The sequence below is a fragment of the Eulemur rufifrons genome, chromosome 14 (genome assembly GCF_041146395.1).
Source record: "Eulemur rufifrons isolate Redbay chromosome 14, OSU_ERuf_1, whole genome shotgun sequence".
Classification (NCBI taxonomy): domain Eukaryota; kingdom Metazoa; phylum Chordata; class Mammalia; order Primates; family Lemuridae; genus Eulemur; species Eulemur rufifrons.
The window spans coordinates 7,736,231-7,753,960 of record NC_090996.1 but is presented as its reverse complement, the minus strand read 5'-3'; the positions used below and the strand labels follow the sequence as shown (position 1 = coordinate 7,753,960).

The window sequence follows — 17,730 nt, the reverse complement described above, 5'->3', positions numbered from 1 at the left end:
GCACATCACATATAACCATGTTATGACACTAGGCAGAGTTGGGCTGGGCAAGATGAAGTGTATTCGTGGTCCCACTGGCCTGTGGACTCTGCCCTGGTTTCCCTTTGGTGTGAAGGCCTTCCTGGCCTGGTGGCCGGTTGTACCAGGCTGCATGGTCAGCTGCTGAGTGGCACAGCATCTAGATGCCTCAGGCCAGTCTCTGGCCCAATCGCTAATGGCCTAGAGCCGGTCCTGCTGTCGGGTATATGGGGTGCTGTCTAGCAGGCTGACACGAGGCGATCTAGTGGTCACTGGAGACTTGGGGGCCAAGTGGGAAGAGGGACAAGATGTAGGCATGGCAGTACAGAACAGCACCAGGTGTTAAACAGGAGCTAAGACATCCAGGGATGGGGCGGTTGTCTGGGAGGAGGTCTAACCCCTACGAGGGAGTCTCCTCCAGATACCAGATTCCAGGCCTCTGCGGTGAGGGGATGCTGGGCCTGTCTTCATAGAAAAGCCTGGATGTTACCCCTTGAGTGGCCAGAGATGGGCCTGAGGAAGTTGAAGGCCTTTGGGGGATGGACATTGGGATCCTTTGCCTGTGAGGCTCTTTTAGCACCACATACATTCATCCCCAAGTCCTAAGGCTGTGACACTGCAGAGGGAAAGAAATCTAGTGCAGCGGCCTGGTACAGATACAAATGTTTATTCTACATAAAAATTTCACAAAATGGGCAGCTGGTTGTACCAAGACCTTTGGTGAAGGGGTGGGAGGGAGTCGCTTTGAAGAAGGCAACACGGACAGTGGTCACAGTCACTGGGCAGGAGCAAAGCTGAGGGCAGATGGGGTACCCAGACGCGGCCCCACCCCCTACTGCATGCGCTCGCATGCACACTCCTTGCCTGTCGACGAGGGAGAGTGGTCTTGGGGCGGGGGCACATTTCTGACAAGAAGCCCCAAGATGGTGGGGAGGGGGAGGCGGCCCTCCCTGGCTGGCTGCTGAATACTGCATCCGAGACACTGACACCCATGTGGCACATCAATGGGGGACGGCAAGGGCAGGATGAGATTGCAGGCCTGAAGTGACACCTGACTTCCTGGAGCACAAGAGAGCAGGGACTGCTGTCCCAAACATGCAACACTGGCTTGAGGACTGGACTGAGGCCTGCTCTGCCTCGAGCTGCAGGGGTGGCTGGGACTGGGCACCAGCCTGCCTCTTCCAGAGGGTCTCCTGGGGTCGGGCCTAGCCCAGAGGGGTTGCTCCTGGGGCTGCAGGAATGTGGGAAGGGAAGTTGAGGCTGAAGGCCTGTTGGACTTTGCCCCTGTGCAGGGGAGGGAGCCTGGTCTTGACATGGCCCGAAGCCACAGCACCCTGAGCCTCCCTGGCAGTGATCAGCTATTAGAGGCTTGGAGCTGGGCTGTCACTCAAGGCCACCCCTCCCCTAATCTGAAAAGCAGCACCATGTGGCCAGCTGGTCCCCACCCCTTGGGGCTCGGCTTGTGGGGACAGCTGGAGAGGCCAGAGGACAGGGCAGGTGGGCAGGTCAGCTAGATGCAAGGTTGGGGTCCAGAAAGACCCTTGATCCCAGGAAAGGGCAGCCCCCAGGCCTGAGTGGTATTACTGGAGGCAAGGAGGAGTAGCGTGGGCCACCCTGGGCAGCCCTGCCTGGTAAAGGGAGGTGGCCAGGGCCCACTGGCTATTTCCCTCTGTCTCTTCTGTACAGACGACACTGTCACAAAGATCATGCACACGACACGGCTCAGGGCAGGGTGGGACTGGAGGGCCCATGGCAGAGAATGGCGCAGTATGGGAGGGAGAGTGCTCCGAGCCAGAGGCGGGGGTGGGGAGGGCAACCCAGCCAGGCAGCAGCAGCCAGGGGCCTCCTTGGGGTGGCCGTCTGAAGTGGAGTGGCAGGTTGGGGGCTCCTATCCGAAGATGCCGCCAAAGGTGGAGGCGATGATGATGCCCAGGACCACACAGCAGATGATGATCATGATTTTCTTCTGCAGGGGAGCAGGCAGGAGGGCCTCAGACGGGCTCGGGGGTAGGGAGGGATGAACCGAGTCTGGGGCTCTAAGTGGGGAAGGTGACAGCCTGGAGCAGGGGACTGTGGGATGGCCGGCCCTGACGGGTGCTGGGATGTGGGCTCGGGCACAGCTGGGGCTACTGACCCGGCGCGCCTTGCTCTGGTACTTGACGGCCTTCTTGGTGTCAGACACGGCCCTCTCCACATAGTCCACTGCGTGCTCCACGTTGTACTCGATCCTGTCAATCATCTCCCCCTGCAGGGCCGGGGGCACCCAAGCTCCAGAGGGCCCCCTCCTCAGGGTCAGGAGGGTCTCAGGGCAGGACTTCAGGAAAGCACCCTGAGGCTAGAGGGGGGGAAAAAGGGGGCGTGAGAAGGGCTGGTAGAGCCAGGTACCTGGGACAGGGCGGCGTGGGCACCGTAGGCTCCCCAGGGCAGACCCCACCTCTCCCCGCAGAGCAGCCATCCTGGGGGTGGAAGTCGCCATGCAGTCTCAGCCAAGGCTTGGAGACCATGCAGAGAACGCTCAGCTGGGGCCCTGACCCCTGTGCCAATGCCAGAGAGGACGGTGCCAGGCAGAGGAAGGCAGGGGTAGGAGTGGGCGGGCTGGCCTCTGGGCCTGCCCTGGCCATAGCTCCTAGGGTGACCCCAGGGGAGTTCCCGCTCCATCCTCCTCGGGCATGATGGCTCCATCCAGCTATGACTGACCCCCTTGCTCAGCCCCACAGCCTTCTTGGACCCTGTAATCTGGTCCCATGCTGCCCCCGGAGGCCAATGTGACTGTGAATGTCCTACAAGACTCCCAGGGCATGTCTCCCTCTCCAAGCCCATTGCCCTCACTGGTGTCCATGTCGCCATGGTCTGTCTCTCACCAGCATGGCAGGAGCAGCTTCCTGGTGGCCTCCCTGCTTCCTAAGGCCGTCACTCCCACACTTAACCCCCGAGTCTAGAAGAGACTCCACATGTCCCAGCACTGCCTGCCAAGGCCACGTCTGTCGCATCTCCAGCTTCCTCTCAGCTCTGACCGCTGCCTGCGCCCCAGCCCTGTGGGCCTCCTTTCTGCTCCTCAAGTAAGTCCAGCTTTGCCAGGCTCAGGACCTTGGCCTTGCTGTCCCTCTGCCTGGGGGCAGCTCTTCAGTCTTCCCTGGGAAGCTTTCACGGCTGGCTCCTGTTCACCTTTTCTGATATCAGCTCAAATGCTCCCTTCTTGGAAAGGGCTTCCTTGACCACTCCCCGCCAAAGTGGCCACCCCCGTCATTCTATCAGTGTGACTGCAAGTGGCCTCAGACCAGCAGCATCGGCATCACCCTTAAGCTTGTCCGATGCACATTCATGGGCCCCACCTCAACATATCAGTCTCTGGGAATGGGGACGCAGAAACTTACGACAAGTCCTGCAGGTGATTCCCAGGCAGTTTCAATATTGAGCACCACTGTCCTATCACACTGCCTCCTCCTAACACCTTCTGAGCACCTGGTACCACTGGAGGACATTCCATTTGTCCTTACACAGACTTTTCACCTAATATCCACTCGCTCCAGGAAGCAAGCCCCTCAGCTGTCCTGGTCACTGCTACACCTCCAGCTCCTAGGAGAGCGCCGGGTCCACCTGGCCCCGTGCTAGACAGTCGGTGAATGAGCCAGAGCAGGGCTGGGTGGAGGTGGGTGGGGCCGTGCAGGGCCTGGGGGCCATGCAGGGCCTGGGGTCCCGGAGGGCCAAGCACAGCCATGCAGAGAAGAGGGTCCTTCAGGAAGGCAGGGCCCTGGCGGCAATTTCAACAGCGGGTGGTTGGTTACCTGAGGACTTGGTCCCTCCCGGACAGGACAGCATGTCAGGCAGAAAGGGGAGGGGTTAGTGCAGCCCTGCGTGCTGCTGTGGGCTGGGCTGTGGGGACCCGGGCGCTCACCTGACTCTCAACGAGCATGGCCATGTCCATGAACATGTCATGCAGCTCCCGGATGCTGTTCTCCAGCTTGATGATCTCGCTGTGCCGCGTCTCAATCTCGCTCAGAGCCTGCTTCGAGATGCTGGAGTCCATGATGATCTAGGGGGTGGGAGCGGACGCAGAGCTGGGCGGGTGGGCAGGCTGAGCGGGAAGGCCGCTGGGACAGGCAGAATTGCTCTGGAAGGGGCCTGCGGCTTCCTCCCTAGCCACAGCCCTGCCCACCTCGCCGCTTGGCTTTACCACCTGCTGGCTGTTACCTAATTTCTCTGTGACCCAATTTCCTATCTATCATGGGCTATTAACACTCCCCACCTGCGCTCACCACATAGTAAGTGCTCAGTAAGTAAGAGCTCTTATCAACAGCATTTTGCAGAGCCCAAGCTGACTGCCCCATAGACCCAGGCCTGGAAATGCCTTTCTCCCCACCTTTCCCCTCTCTCCTCCTGGAACCCACACCCCCAGCTGCCTCCCACACCTGTGTGCCACCTCCCCGGAAGCACCTGCTTCACGGCATAGCACAGAGCTTCACTTGAAAGTAAAGACAGCCAAATGTCCTCCGGGAGGACAAAAAGGTCCCAAGGATGATGGGAGGGGCCCCTGGCCATTGGCAAGTAGTCAAGGGCAGCAAGGAAGTGGATCCACATGGGAGGCACCAGGAGACGGCGTTCTGATTCCACTTTTGCCACTAACGTTTACGTTACCTCAGCCTGGTCCCTTTCCCTCTCTGGGACTTAGCCTTCCCTCCTCTAAAACCTACCTTACAAGGTGGCTATGTCCAAATGCTGTCCAAACCCAGCACTTTGCACACATACTAGGGGTCATGGTAGGGGGACATGGTAGGTGGGTCATGGAAGGTCACACTCACCCCAGAGGCAAAGATGGCAGGGTTCCCACTCTCCAGCATGTCCTCCAGCTCCTCACTTGTTGTGGTCCGGCCAGCTGCCAGTGGGGTCACACTGAGCCTGGCCCTCTCCCTGGAGCTCAGCATGAGCCCCAGGCCCCGCCCCTCCAGCCCACGCCCCCTACCCATCTAACCCTGGGCCCCGCCCCTCCAGCCTTGGGCCCCGCCCCTCCAGCTCCGGCCCGGGCCCCGCCCCTCAGCTCACTGATCTCCAGCTGCCTCTGGATGCGGCCCTTGCAGCGTTCGCGGTAGTCAGACTGCGTTGCATTGTACTCTGACATGACCTCCACAAACTTTCGCGACAGCGTGGAGTGCTGGGGGTCCAAGATGGGGGTGCAGGTGTCAGGCCCCAGAGAGACCCAGAGGCTCAAGTGCCCGCCCACCCAAGAGTCCCGGCCTGCACCTGTGTCTTCCGGATCCTCAAGTCAGCTGAGGAGCGGTTCAGGCCTTCCTCCTGCTCAATGCTCTGCTCGATGCCTGGGGGGAACAGATGGCTGCTGGCCACCGCCCCCCAACCCACACACCCAGATCTGCCTCCCCAGCTGCCCTGGGGGGCGCCGCGTGTGGCCCGTGAGTGGTGGGGTCAGGGAAGCACCAGGCACTGACGGGAGGAGGGGCGAAGCGTGTGCACGTGTGTGAGCGCACACCCACCCACCCGTGAGGCCTCAGGCACACCCGAGCTGTGTGTGAGCACCTACTGTGTGCGAGGGCTGGTGGCTCAGGCCACCCTGTGCCTCTGCACTCAGAGAGGCTGTGCCCAGAGCTGGGAGGGCCAGGTGGCCACAACCTGCAGGGCGTGTGCCTGAGGCCTCGGCATTCATGGGTGTGCATGTCTGTGTTCACTCGAGCGTACAGGGGCTTTTGCTCGAGACCAGGAGGTGCTGGCCACTTCTTAGACCCTCTTGAACAGAGGTGAGGGGCAGGGCCCAGAGCGGAGCACTCCCTCCATACAGCCTCAGCGTCTGTGTCCCTAGGCCCAGCCAGGGCCTGGCCAAGTAGCTGCTGAGTGAACGGGCACACGCTGCTGCCCTCATAAAGGAAAGCGAGATCCGGTGCAGCCCTCAGGGTTAGTGAGACCCCATGGGCTACACGGAGCAAGCAGGCCTAGAGGACCCCCAACCACCCCCAGACACATCTGGGAGCCTGACTCACTCTTTAACTTGGAACGAACTTTGTTTGCTGTCTTCTTTATGTCGGACATGAGTTCTTCCAGCTCCTCCTTCGTCTCTGGGGAGGCAGAAGGGGCGGGGGTAGAGCCCCTGGGCTCCTTCCCTGCCTGCCATGCAGACTCAGCCTCCCGCACAGGGGGCTTGACGGGGGTGCTCTGGGCAGACCCCAGGTCTCCTCTCTTCCCCTGGCTCAGGCTCTGCCAGGGCCACACCAGCTGCAGCCTCACCCCCTCTTGTGCTGCCTTTCAAGGAGCCTCCCCTCCTCCGTCGCTGGCGCCCCCACCCCCTGTAGATAACAGATGGGTCTAAATTTAAGGCAGAAATAATTGTGGAGCAGCTGGCGATGCTGGAGTTGGCTCGAGGAACACTGACTTGATACTTGCCTGAGTCGAAGGTGGGGGGTGCAGGCTCACCTGGCATTACCTGGCCCAGTGGGCTGACAGGGGGTCAGGGAGGGAGATGCCCCCCAGCCCCACACTGCCCAGAGTCACAGCCTCAAACACCCTGGGTGGGGCCCCTCCCCAGGTGCTGAGCTCAGTGGAGTGCCCCGTGGGGGGGGGGGTGGATGGCCTGGGTGGCAGCTGACGGAGAAGAGGTTCAAAGAGGTGGGCCCTGGGGCACAGTCGCTCCTGGAGGTGGCAGGTAGCTGGGGCCTAGGAGAGGTGAAGCTGGGGGCAGGCGGTGGCATAGTGTGTCTGGCCCTTCTTCCCTGAAGTTGGCCAAGTCCACTGGGGTGCCTAGTTCACCTTCCCTGAGAGGGGCTGGCTGTCAACCTGGGGCAACACCCAAGCCTCAGGGCACCCCCAGGACTCCCCCCTAGGAGAAGCCAGACCGAGCTCCAACCGCCCTCTGCTGCCTCTGGGGGGGTTTCTCCCAGAGGGCACTGCGGAGGGGAGTTGACAGAGCTCTCTCAGGAAGGCCCTACATGGGATCCCCTCCCAAGTGGAGTGCGAGTGGGGTGGGGTGCGGAAGAGGGGTTCGGAGGAGCGGAGGAGGGCGCCTCATTCGTAAGAACAAAGGAAAACTCGGTTACCAGCTGCTCTGATGTCTCAGCCTCTTTTGCTCAGACCCAAAATAGCCCAGCCCGGATGGCGGCCCCCAGAGCAGGCAGAGCGAGCCTTAGCCCAGGAAAGCCCCCCACTCTCTGCCGTCTCTTCTCGTGACTCCTCAGTAACTCTGCTCCCTCCGCCTCTGCCCTGGACCCCCCACCTGGGAGCCCCCTCCCTTCTGAGAGCCTCGTACTCAGCCAGGTCATGGGTGGTGATTCTGAACTGGTCCCTTCTGACTGTGTTTGACATGGGGAAGAAGTACAGATGGCACGAGGGACCCCTGAGAGAGGGCGCCCCCGATGCCCACCCACCCGCCAGCAATTGGGAGGCCCCTCCCCTGACCTGTACAGGACTCTGTCCCTACCCCAGTCAGTCACCTTCTGACCCTTAGCAGGAGCAACCCACACAGGGACACACGGCGACCCAGATATACGTGGGCACAGACATGTGTCACGTGCTGCCATCCAGACAGATCTCCGGGGGGAGGGGCAAAGCGTGATGGCTGCCCCGAGTGTCCCCTTCCCTAGGTGGTCCCTCTCCTTCCTTGGCTCCCACCTGACCCGTTCAGCCTTCCGAGGGCCTGGCCCTGGGCTTGGTGGGTGTGGCCCTGGCCTGGGTTCAAGCACGCTGGGGGCTGCGGAAGGATTTATTCTGGGTTCTTGAAGAAGCCAGTGGGTTCGAGGGTGAGGGGCCGTGGGCAGGGAGGCAGTGCTGGAGGTGAGAAGATGGTCCAACCATGGGCACCTGGGTGGCCAGGCCTCTCCTCCTGGAACACCTGGGGAGGGGACGAGGGGGCCTGCGTGCTTGTGCTCAGCCTGGCACCTTAGTGCAGCAACAACCATCTCAACGGGAATGTGGGGGCCGGGTCACAGGGCCTGTCTGGGGAGTGGAATCTTGTGTGGCGGGAGAAGGGTGACTTCCTGGAGCCCCGAGAATGCCCGCTCCGGGGTACCACGTGGCCAGGCGCCAGGGCTGCCAGCTCTTTCCGGAAGCTCTGCCTGCTTGTCCGGCCTGCCCTCCCACAGCGCTGCGGAGCTGCCATCTGCTCCCCGGGAGGGGATGGGCGGGGCGGGGCGGGGCGGGGCGGGGCCTCCTATTGGTCAGAGACAGCTCCCTCTGCTTCCCGCCCCCCAGAAGCCCAGGGCAGCAGCCAGCTTACGCAGGGAGGGCGGGGCTGGCCACCTGACCCACCCAGGCCCGAGGAGGGCCACCCCTGCCACCACTCAAGTCTTTGCATGAGACCCGGTCCCACGGCCAGCGATACTGGGCACTGACCCCTCAATGCCAGGCTGGGGACAGCTGTGTTTCCTGAGGCTTCTCATGGACCCTTCCCAGCCTGGCCAGCTCGGGCCCCCCTCTGCCCACCAGCAATGAGGGGCACTGGGGTTCCATGAGTGCCCCCCGGCAGGAGCCCCTTCGTGGAGGCCTGTGGGGCCTGAAACCTGTGCCCGCCACCCACACACTCACTCTCGTCGGGGTTGGGGGAGGCCAGGATGGCGCTGTGCTTCCGCTTCACCTCCTCCACGTTCTCGGCGATCTTGTCAATGAAGCCCCGGATCTCCTCCACCTGCGGGCCAAGGCCAGGGTCAGGAGGAGAAAATCTGGGGAGAGGCTTCTCGGGCCTGGGGCTTGGCCCAAGTAGGGCCCAGGTCAGGGCTCAGGGAGAGCACGGGCCAGGCTTCGGGAGGCGGGGTGTGGGGAGTGGCTGCTCCCAGGCGTACTTCCAAGGTGGGGAAGAGGGGACCCCAAACTTTGCTCCGTGCTGAGCTTCCATCTATTTGCCCTCAAAGTGCCTTCATGAGCTCACTAGTTGCTGTCGCTGGGCTGTGGAGTCAGGCACAGGGGGTGTGTAAGAGCCCAGGGCCTGGCACAGAAGCGAGAGGTGGCCACCCAAGGCCTGGCAGTACACGGGGAGGGGGGGGTGTGCCGGCTCCCACCTGCTCAAAGAACTCATCCATGAAGCGGTCTCGGTCCACGGTGACGGTGACGTCATCATCATCATCGCTGTCCTTGGCCTGCACAGGGTGGTGCACATGTGAATGGATCTGTCATGGCACATGCAGGCGCACAGCGTGCAGCTCCATGGCCCGGCCCAGCCCCCTCCCTCCTGGGGGCCTCTGGGCAGGGACAAGAACAGGCCTGGCTGTGCCCTCAGCTGCCGGCCGCAGTGAGAACTGGAGGGTTGCTGGGGACCCAGCAGGAGGAGAGAGGCCTTGCCTGTCAAGTGGGTCCCAGGGCCAAGTCTCGGCCTCGAGGCCAAGGACTCTGTCTCCTGCCTAGCTGCCTGCCCCTCCCTGCAGCTGGGGAGGCCTCTGTCTGGCCCCCCGGGGTCCCCAGGCCTTGCCTGGGACAGATTCCTGGGAGCCGCACTCCCTACTCTCCTGGCCAGTGGTTTTCATCCAGGTGGAGCCCAGAGGTCCCAAGCTCCCTTCCCAGGGTGGGCCCTGCAGGGTGAGGCCTGCCCACTCCGTCCCGGGCCTGGGGACCACCAAACCCTGCCCCAGGGGAGGGACGGCTCAGACATGGGGCCATCTCCACAGTACCCCCGACAGGCCTGGGAGACACTGCCTGTGAGGGGTGCTGCTGGGTGCAGCTTTGCCCACTCGGCGTCTTAGGAATCTTCTTTCTCCCTGTCAGCCGGGACGTTGGACATTGGTCCTCCTTCCTTCCAGCCCCAGAGCTGGGTCTGGCAGGCGCGAGGGGCCGGTCACGTTGCCACTTGGCTCGGGGCCTGCCTCAGGCATAGGCCCCACCCTGCTGCCCCAGGAGCAGCTGTACAAAAGCCACCCCCATCATGGGGCAGAGGTAATTACACCTCTGGCTGCCCAGTACGCTGGCCACGGTCATTACTGTCTGCCCCTGACACCTCGAGTCGGCCAGGGTCAGCCCAATCTGCCGGCAAGGCCAAGGTCCCGCTGCACAGCCAAGGCAAGGATACCCAGGCGGCCACCCTAGGGCAGCGATCGACACTGCTCAGCCTGGCGTTTAGGGCTCAGCCCCACCTCATTCTCAGCGCCCCGTGGGAACAGGCACGGCCTAGCTCAGCACCAGGCCCGCCTCGGTGCCCTCTTGCCAGGACCGAGGCAGACGGAGGTGGAGGGGCTGGGAAAGCTGAGGGGACCCACCGGGCTGGGCCCAGCCCCAGCAGACACCAAGCAGCTGAGGGGCTTCCCATCTGGGTCTGTCTGCTCTGCTGTGACATGGGGACAGTGAGGCCTGGATGCAGGGAGGGAGGTGCAGAAAGGGCGGGAAAGCCGAGCGTGTTCTCTAAGGTGCTGTGTTGGGGGTCCACGGGCCCCCTTACCCCGCCAAATGGGGACCAGCCAGGAGAGGGGTGGCTGGGAGCTTTTCTGGAGGTGGCTCAGAGGGCCCTAATATCAAGAGATCACACCTCCTCCCCCAGCAGCTAAAATAAATCCTTGTTCCCACTCCCCACAAGGGCCTGTGGTGGCACCAGGTGGCCACCCCTCCCCCATCAAGCCCTTCTCCCCTAATCACAGAGAATCTAGGAGCCATAGTCACACTTTCAGACCATGCCAGGCCTAGGAGTTGAGTCAGAGGAGCACTCCCTAGGGAAACTGAGGCAGAGCACAGCTTGCAGGAGCCCAGCTCCCCACCCTGGGCAGCCTGCAGGGTTGGGAAGTTGGCCCCAGGAGTTCCTGCCATGCAGCACCCGGCCCTCTCTGTCCTGGTGCCCGGAGGAGAGGGGTGATGAGAAAGGGTGGACGGAGAATTTTCCAGCTCTGGCCACCCCTTGCTCTGGGGAAAGAGGTGGAAAATTCTCCTTGCAGCCTGCTGAGCGAGCCCCTGCCCTGCCCTCAGCGACTGCTGGCATCTGGGCTGGTGCCTCTCCCGGCCTCAGCTTGCTCATCTGGAAAACGAAGACATATCTTCTCCAGGCGTGCAGCCAGCCCGACCTGCGAGCTCGGTGGCCTCCCCAGCGAGCTGAAGGCTGGGTCGGGAAGTTTCTCCAACAGAGGTGGGCAGGGGAGCTCCCACACCCTCCTCCAGATGCTCCACCTATGAGGGCAGAGCTGGGGGAGGGGAGACCAGGCCAGGGTCTGCCTGGGGCACCCAGGTTGGTGTACACCCTGGAGGCGGCATTCAGTCTGGCCCCAAAGCCAGTCAGAGGGTTGAGGGCCTGACCTCCCAGCCTGGGCATGTGGCTCCAAGCAAAACCCAGAGGGGACGCTCCAAGGGAACCCCAGCTCACCAAGTCCTCCCACCTCTTCCTCCTCAGGGCTTTGCACCCCACCCCTCCTCTTCACCCCACTGCCCTACCACACCGCACCCCTGACCGTCTCCTGCCCTACAATCCACCCACTGTGATTCCAGGAAGCTGACATTCCCCCCAGCCTTGGATGCCACCTCCTTTCAGAAGCCTCCTCCCCGCCATCAGTGTCTCATGCCCACACACTATTTACATCCCTGTTGGAGCCACAGCTGCAGACTCTCTCGGGCCCTGCAAAGTCCTCCTGGCCTCAGTTTCCAGCCTCAGCTTGCATGCCTCCTGTGACGGAGCACTCACTAGATTTCCCAGGCAGCTCTGCCCATCCTGGGCAACCCAATTGTTACAAAGTCCTTCCCTGTCCTGTGGTTTGGCCCCAGGCCATAAAGAACCTGTCGGAGATGTGAAGGTAACATCCATTTCCCTGGTTTCCTCGGATTAAGCATGCCTTCCCCTTCAGATCCTCCCCAGGGACCCCAAATTGCAGCCCCTGGCCCAGACTTGTTCCGCTCTGCCTCTGTCTTCTGCAGTATAGCACACAAACCCAATGTGCTGCTGACTGTGGTCTGAGCAGTGCCAAAGATCTGACCCATCCCCTCCCTCTTTCTGTGTGGTCTACCTCTATTAATGCAGCCAGAGATCACATAAGTGATCATTTAGCACTTCCTACCAAGGAAAACCCCATGCCCTTCCCCACCATTGTCTATGCAACTGAATTTTGGGCTCAAGTGAGGGACTTTTTTCCTGTTTTCATGTCTTTTCTTTTCTTTCTCTCTCTCTTTTTTTTCAAGACAGGGTCTCACTTTGTTGCCCAGACTGAAGAGTACAGTGGCACAATCATAGCTCATCGCAGCCCTGAACTCCTGGGCTCAAGCGATCCTTTCACTTCGGCCTCCCAAGTATCTGGGACACCAGGCATATGCCACTCCCGGCTACTGTTGCACTCCTTCATTTGTTCTGATCCTTGTTTCAGTTTGTAGGACCCTGATAACTCTTGACTCTGTTGTCCCCTGTAACTGCATCCACATCCAAGCCAGAGCCCTGTGGCACCCTTCTAGAGACATCCTCTAGATCAACTCAGACCTCAATGAGTTCCCATTGGACACTGAATAAACTGACAAGGACGTAGGATGTCAGAGCCCCGCCCCCACCGCCTCTGTCTCCCAACCCAGACACTCCTGACCAAAACGGAACTAGATAATGAGGTTAGCCTGGCATGCTGTCTTCCTGGTGTCTTGGGCTGGCCAGGGTGGACACTGTACACATGCAAAAAGTGGGCACCCAGACATGTGTTGAATGATTAGGGCCCCAGCTCCCTTGGGAATCTAACAACCCTTTCCAGGCAACAGCAATGGCTCCGGAGCGGAGGCTGCAATGGAGCTGCGGTCTTGGGAGGCTTTGGTGTGCCAGGTGACAGCCGGAGCCACGGGGCAGTTATAAGCTCAAAGGCCCAAATATCTTATGGCCGATGCACCCACATATCATATGGGCACTTTGCGTGCCACCTGGCTCAAGCCAGGACCCACCTCTTTCTTCTCTTGAACTCCTGGGCTCAAAACCCCCTGTGTCCCAGGGCCCCGCAAATCAGAAACCTGGGGGCACCCACCCTCTTCCTCCTCCACTTCCATCCACCCAACATTCCGTGTGTCCTCAATGTGGTTTTCAAAGTGGCCTAGCACCAGAATCCCTTGGGGGGACTTAAAAAACACAGCTTCCAGGGTTCCACCCCAGCGAGACTGAATCAGACTGAATAGTGAGGTTCAGTTTTTTCAAAACACTCCCCCCCCCAGGCGTTGAGAACCACTAGTCTGGTTGCCCCCACCCTCTGACCTGCTGTCCCAGCTCTGGCCTCACCACCTCCAATCAGGAATGGAAGTTGGGAGAGCTGCCTAGAGCCGGCAGGAAGAGGAGACCCCGCAGAAGCACCGTGCATGCGGAGGCGGGACAGCCCTGGTGGTCTCCCCTGGCACAGGCTCCAGGATTCCAGGACGCCTTCCTGGAAGGAGGAGTCCGATTCCTCCAAGAGGCACGGAGGCCAGGCAGCCTCCAGGTCCATCCCAGGGGAGGGCGCCAGGCCAGCCGACAGGGTTGATTCATCTCCGCTGAGCAGAGTTGCTGTTGTCTGCCTCGAGGGCTATTTTTTTCCTTTCCTCTCTTAAATGACTAATCAAAGTCAATATCACTAGTGCAGAGAGGCCCGGAGCTGAGTCAGGGGTGTGTGAGAGGCCAGGCTGGGTCTCCAGGAAAGAGGGCTCTCCAGGCCAATCCCCTCCCCCTGTCCCCACCCTCCAGGTCTGTGTATTCCCTGTGCCTCCAACACCAGGTCCCTGCTCAGCAGAGCCTGCCCCTTAGCAGGGCCCCACAGCAGCTCAGGGAGGCAGCCCCAGCTCCCTTTCTGGACCTCAGTTTTCTGATCTGTAAGATAGGAGGTTGGATCGGATGGTCCAGGAAGGCCATTCCATCGGCCCCCTGAAGGAAAATGTGCCCAGATCCATCATTTATTCTGAGAGACCCCAGGGAGGTAACAGGAGGGAAGGAGGGAGAGCCTGCCCTGTGCCCATTCATCTAGGGCAGAAATGCTGCCCTGCGAGGCAGTGAACGCTGGCTCCATTTTCCAGATGAGAAAATGAGCAGAGACCAACCACCAGTCTCTTCCCAACAATGAGAGAGAGAGAAGGGAACCGGTGGGCCAAGGGGACACTGGGCTTCCCCATCCAGGCCTGCCCAGCAGCCCCAGTGAGCTGGCCCCAGTCTAGACCTGAGGGGGACCCAGGGGCCCTGAGAGGCCAGGTGCCGGGACCCCCAGCTGTTCTCTCCCAGTTGGGCATTCCTACCTCTCTGCCCTTCCTCAAGCTCACCCCTCTCTCCTCCTATTCCAATCCAGCTCCTCCTTCGGGGACATCCCAAGTTCTCTTCTTCCAGGTTCCAGCTGCCCCAACACCCCCTACTGCCTCTGTCCTCTGCCTCCGGCAGCAGGTCCCATGTGTCTGTCCCACATGGCTCAGCCGTAGGTAAACAGCATTCTGGGCCTAGGGAGGGGTAGGTCAGCTTTGGGAGGCCCCAGGGAAGAAATTCAGGGAGGTCTCTGAGTCGAGGGATGGAGGCCACTACATGCCAGACTGGGGCTGTCTGGGGATGCCCTATCCCAAAGCCCCTCCCTGGCTGTCTGACCCTGGCCCAGTCTTTGCCCACTTAGGTTTCTCTGTCCCCCCTGCACCCTGGGGTGGCCCTGCTGATCTGAGGGCCTGCTACAGTGGTGAGGCCCCCCACTGGCCCCCAATGACCCCCTTCTCTCTCCCTCTGCAGAACGGAAGCAGCAGCCCCGAGAGAGGTGGGGGCTGGAGAGGGCTGGAGGGCTGGGCCTGGCCTGCAGAGCGCCGAGGAAACACGCCAGCTCCTTCCCTAAGTGTGACTTTTATAAATAAGCTCCCTTCGCCTCCCTTCCAAATGTGGTGGCGTTGGATGGGGGGAGAAGGAGAAAGGAGAAGGAGGAGGAGGAGGGAGGGAGGGAGGGTTGGGGGTGGTGCGCACAGCCGCTGTCCCCAGCACCATCTCTGTCCATCCCAGCCAGCACTGGCCTCTTCATTCCTGGGGATTCCGGGCTGAAAATTCTGACTCCTGGGGTTCAAGGTCTCCCCCAAATGTGGAGCTGGAGTCAGGAGACCTGTGACCATGCCCCTCACCCTGAGAAACTGGCTTCTAGGTTTTCCTATCTCCACTTTACAGACAAGAACCCCAGGCCCAGAGGGAAAGGGACTTGTAGGAATGGCACCCCCTCAAGACTGACTATTCCACTCCACCTGGTGTGGGCTCCTGCCAGCCGCCCCTCGAGGCTGCTTGAAACCCTTCATGGGCAGGGCCACCAGCAGGGCGTACAGCCTCCGTGGGCTCTGAATGCCCAGCTGGGGTGGGCAGGGTGGGGGATGCCTGGAGTGGAAGCCTAAGACAGTTCAAAGCAAATCCAGGCCTCGCCATCTAAGGGACCACCCAGGCTAGCGTGTGTGTGTGTGTGTGTGTGTGTGTACGTCAGAGACACAACCCAAGCTCTCCTGGGGGGCCGCAGTCCCAGCCAGGCCCAAGTCTGACCATCTTCAAGGACTAGGCAAAGCCCCTTTCTACCACCTCTTGATCTACCAGGCAAGCCACTGCTCCTTTGTGCCTCAGTTGCCCTTTCAGCACAGGGGATGAAGGCTGACAAGCCAGATGATGTCATCACATGTAAGGAGCTGTTCCCCTGTCGCTTGGTCCCCACACATACCCTCCTCCGACCTACCAGGCACCCAAACATCAGCCAACACACCACACAGCCATTTATCACCAAGATAACAGTCTTTTCCACTCAGCAGAGCACAGGAAACTTGAGGGCAACCACAAGGGCTGGTGGGGGGAGCGTTTGGAGACCATATACCACATAAGGGACTACCTTCTTCCTTTGAAACCCCGTGGGGTTTACCCCAGGGGCTGGGCACTCAGCCAGGAACAACACAGGTCTGACGGCAGGGTGGGGGCTGTCACGCCAGGGCCAGAGCGAGGGGGGAGATGGAGGCAGGAGGGCACAGGCTGCCTGCAGACAAGGCTGGAGTGCTGAGGGGAGACTCGGGCATCAGTTCAGGAAACCTCTGGGCACCGAAGACAAGCCATGTGGTCAAAAGCCCAAAGGACACTTGAAACTTTCCATATGAGGGGGGACCGAGGGCTCTAGCTCCAAGCCCTGTGGCAGGGAGAGGGATCTGGGAGCTACCGGGCGGCCTGGGGGGCCCCCGGTGCTCAGTGGGTGGGGCCTGCCAGCAGGGCGGACAGCCAGGGGATCAGATGAGCCTCACCCGGGTCTTGAGCCCTGCCCCCTGCCCCCACAGGGAGGCTTCATTTCCTTCACTGCCCCCACCGGCCCCCAGGCTTGCTGTCCTTAGGGGCAGAGGCCAGGGGAAGGGGACCCTGTTGATGAGGAGCTGGCAGCAGGGGTCTCTGTCTGGGCTGGGAGGGGGGGCTCTGACTTGGAACCTTTGTGCATCTTCCTACTCCCCCTAAACCCCGCCCCAGGAGCCACACCCCAGGTGCTTCCGAGACATAAGTGGAAAAATGTATTGATCCAGGTCACAGTCAGACCACGGAACCCCGGAAGGGTCTGGAAAAGCTAGCCCGGGCTGCCCAGAAGCCCTAAGGTGGACCGGGGGTGGGTGTGACCCCTCCCAGAGCCCGGGCGGACAGAGGATCCCGACCACGAGCCACAGGTGATGGGAGCCACAGGTGACGGGGGCGGCGCGGCGCCCCGCGAGACGGCTCCCGCCGAGGAGGCCGCCCTCACCGACGGCCGGGTTTCCGCAGCGCGCCCCGCAGCGGGTCTGGGCAGGGGGCCGCCCCGGCCCGTTCCCACCGCGGTCCCGCCGTCTGTCTACACCGAGCGGGGACGGGAAGTCAGCGATGAGGGACAGTGGGTGGACAGAGACAGGACCCGCTCCACGCGCGGGGGAGAGGTCAGGCTCTCCGTCCCGTCACCGAAACCGCATAATAACCCTCCGACCCCCCAAAACCAGGGATTGCCGAAAAGTTTATCCAGGACCCCGGGCTCCAGCCACCAGTCCACGGGTCAACGCGGCCAAGCTCACGCGAGCCCGTGACCCCGAATGGGTTCGAGGGGCGGGACCCGGACGGGGGTCGGGGTCCCCGGCGCGCACCGCTCCCTCCCGCCCAGCGGGGCCGCAGGGGCCGCCACCACGCTCGCTGGCCGCGGGGCCGGGCGGGGAGTGTCCGGCGCGCTGGCGCGGGCGGCGGGCGGCCGCGCGCCGGGGCCGGACTCACCGTGCGGAGCTCCTGGGTTCGGTCCTTCATGCTCCCGGGAGTGGCAGCGGCGCCGGCTGCAGCCGAGTGAGCCCCGCATGCGCGGCGGCCGCCCCGCGGCTGCGCAGCGCCCGCCCGGCCCCGCCCCGGCCCCCGGGACCCCGGCCCGGCCCAGCCCGGCCCGGCCCCGCCCAGCGCCCTCCCGGCCCCCGCCCCGGGCCCGCCCCACTGGAAGCCGTGGGGCCTCGTCCCCCGGCGTCCTCAACTCGTGACCCCTGCCCGGGATGCAGCCCCAGCCCCCTCTCCACTCTGCCGCTCCGCATCCCTGTTCTGGACCCTGGATCCTCATCCCCGGAGCCCTTCACATCCCGGGGGATTTGCTGGAGGTTGCAACTCCCTGGCAGATTTCATTGCCACGGGGCCTCCAGCATCCCCCTGCAGTTCCCCCCCCCCGCCCCCGCCCCACCCCGTCCGCCAGTCCCCCAGCCAGAAACCTGCTCCAGAGAGTTCCAACCTCGGGGCCCCCACCCTTCCCACCTTCTCCCATCATCCGACCCGAACTCAAACTCGGCCTCCTCTTCCCTGGGAGTTCTCAGGTCACAGGGCTTGATGCTGGGTGACCCCGCTTTTCCTTTAGTTTCCACTCCCGGTGG

At 62.0% G+C, this 17,730-nt stretch overlaps 1 protein-coding gene across 1 annotated transcript; it reads right to left on the bottom strand.

Annotated features, from left to right (window-relative positions):
- Nucleotides 1-701: 701 nt before the first annotated feature.
- On the bottom strand, nucleotides 702-17,144 carry STX1A (syntaxin 1A). Its single transcript, XM_069486323.1, has 10 exons — nucleotides 17,099-17,144; nucleotides 9,009-9,086; nucleotides 8,539-8,638; nucleotides 6,006-6,080; nucleotides 5,257-5,330; nucleotides 5,059-5,167; nucleotides 4,818-4,891; nucleotides 3,914-4,051; nucleotides 2,153-2,263; nucleotides 702-1,984 (listed from the first exon to the last, which is right to left on the bottom strand). Exons 1-10 carry the CDS (start codon nucleotides 17,126-17,128, stop codon nucleotides 1,907-1,909), a joined length of 867 nt encoding a protein of 288 aa, XP_069342424.1. The 5' UTR covers nucleotides 17,129-17,144; the 3' UTR covers nucleotides 702-1,906.
- Between the last annotated feature and the right edge of the window lie 586 nt (nucleotides 17,145-17,730).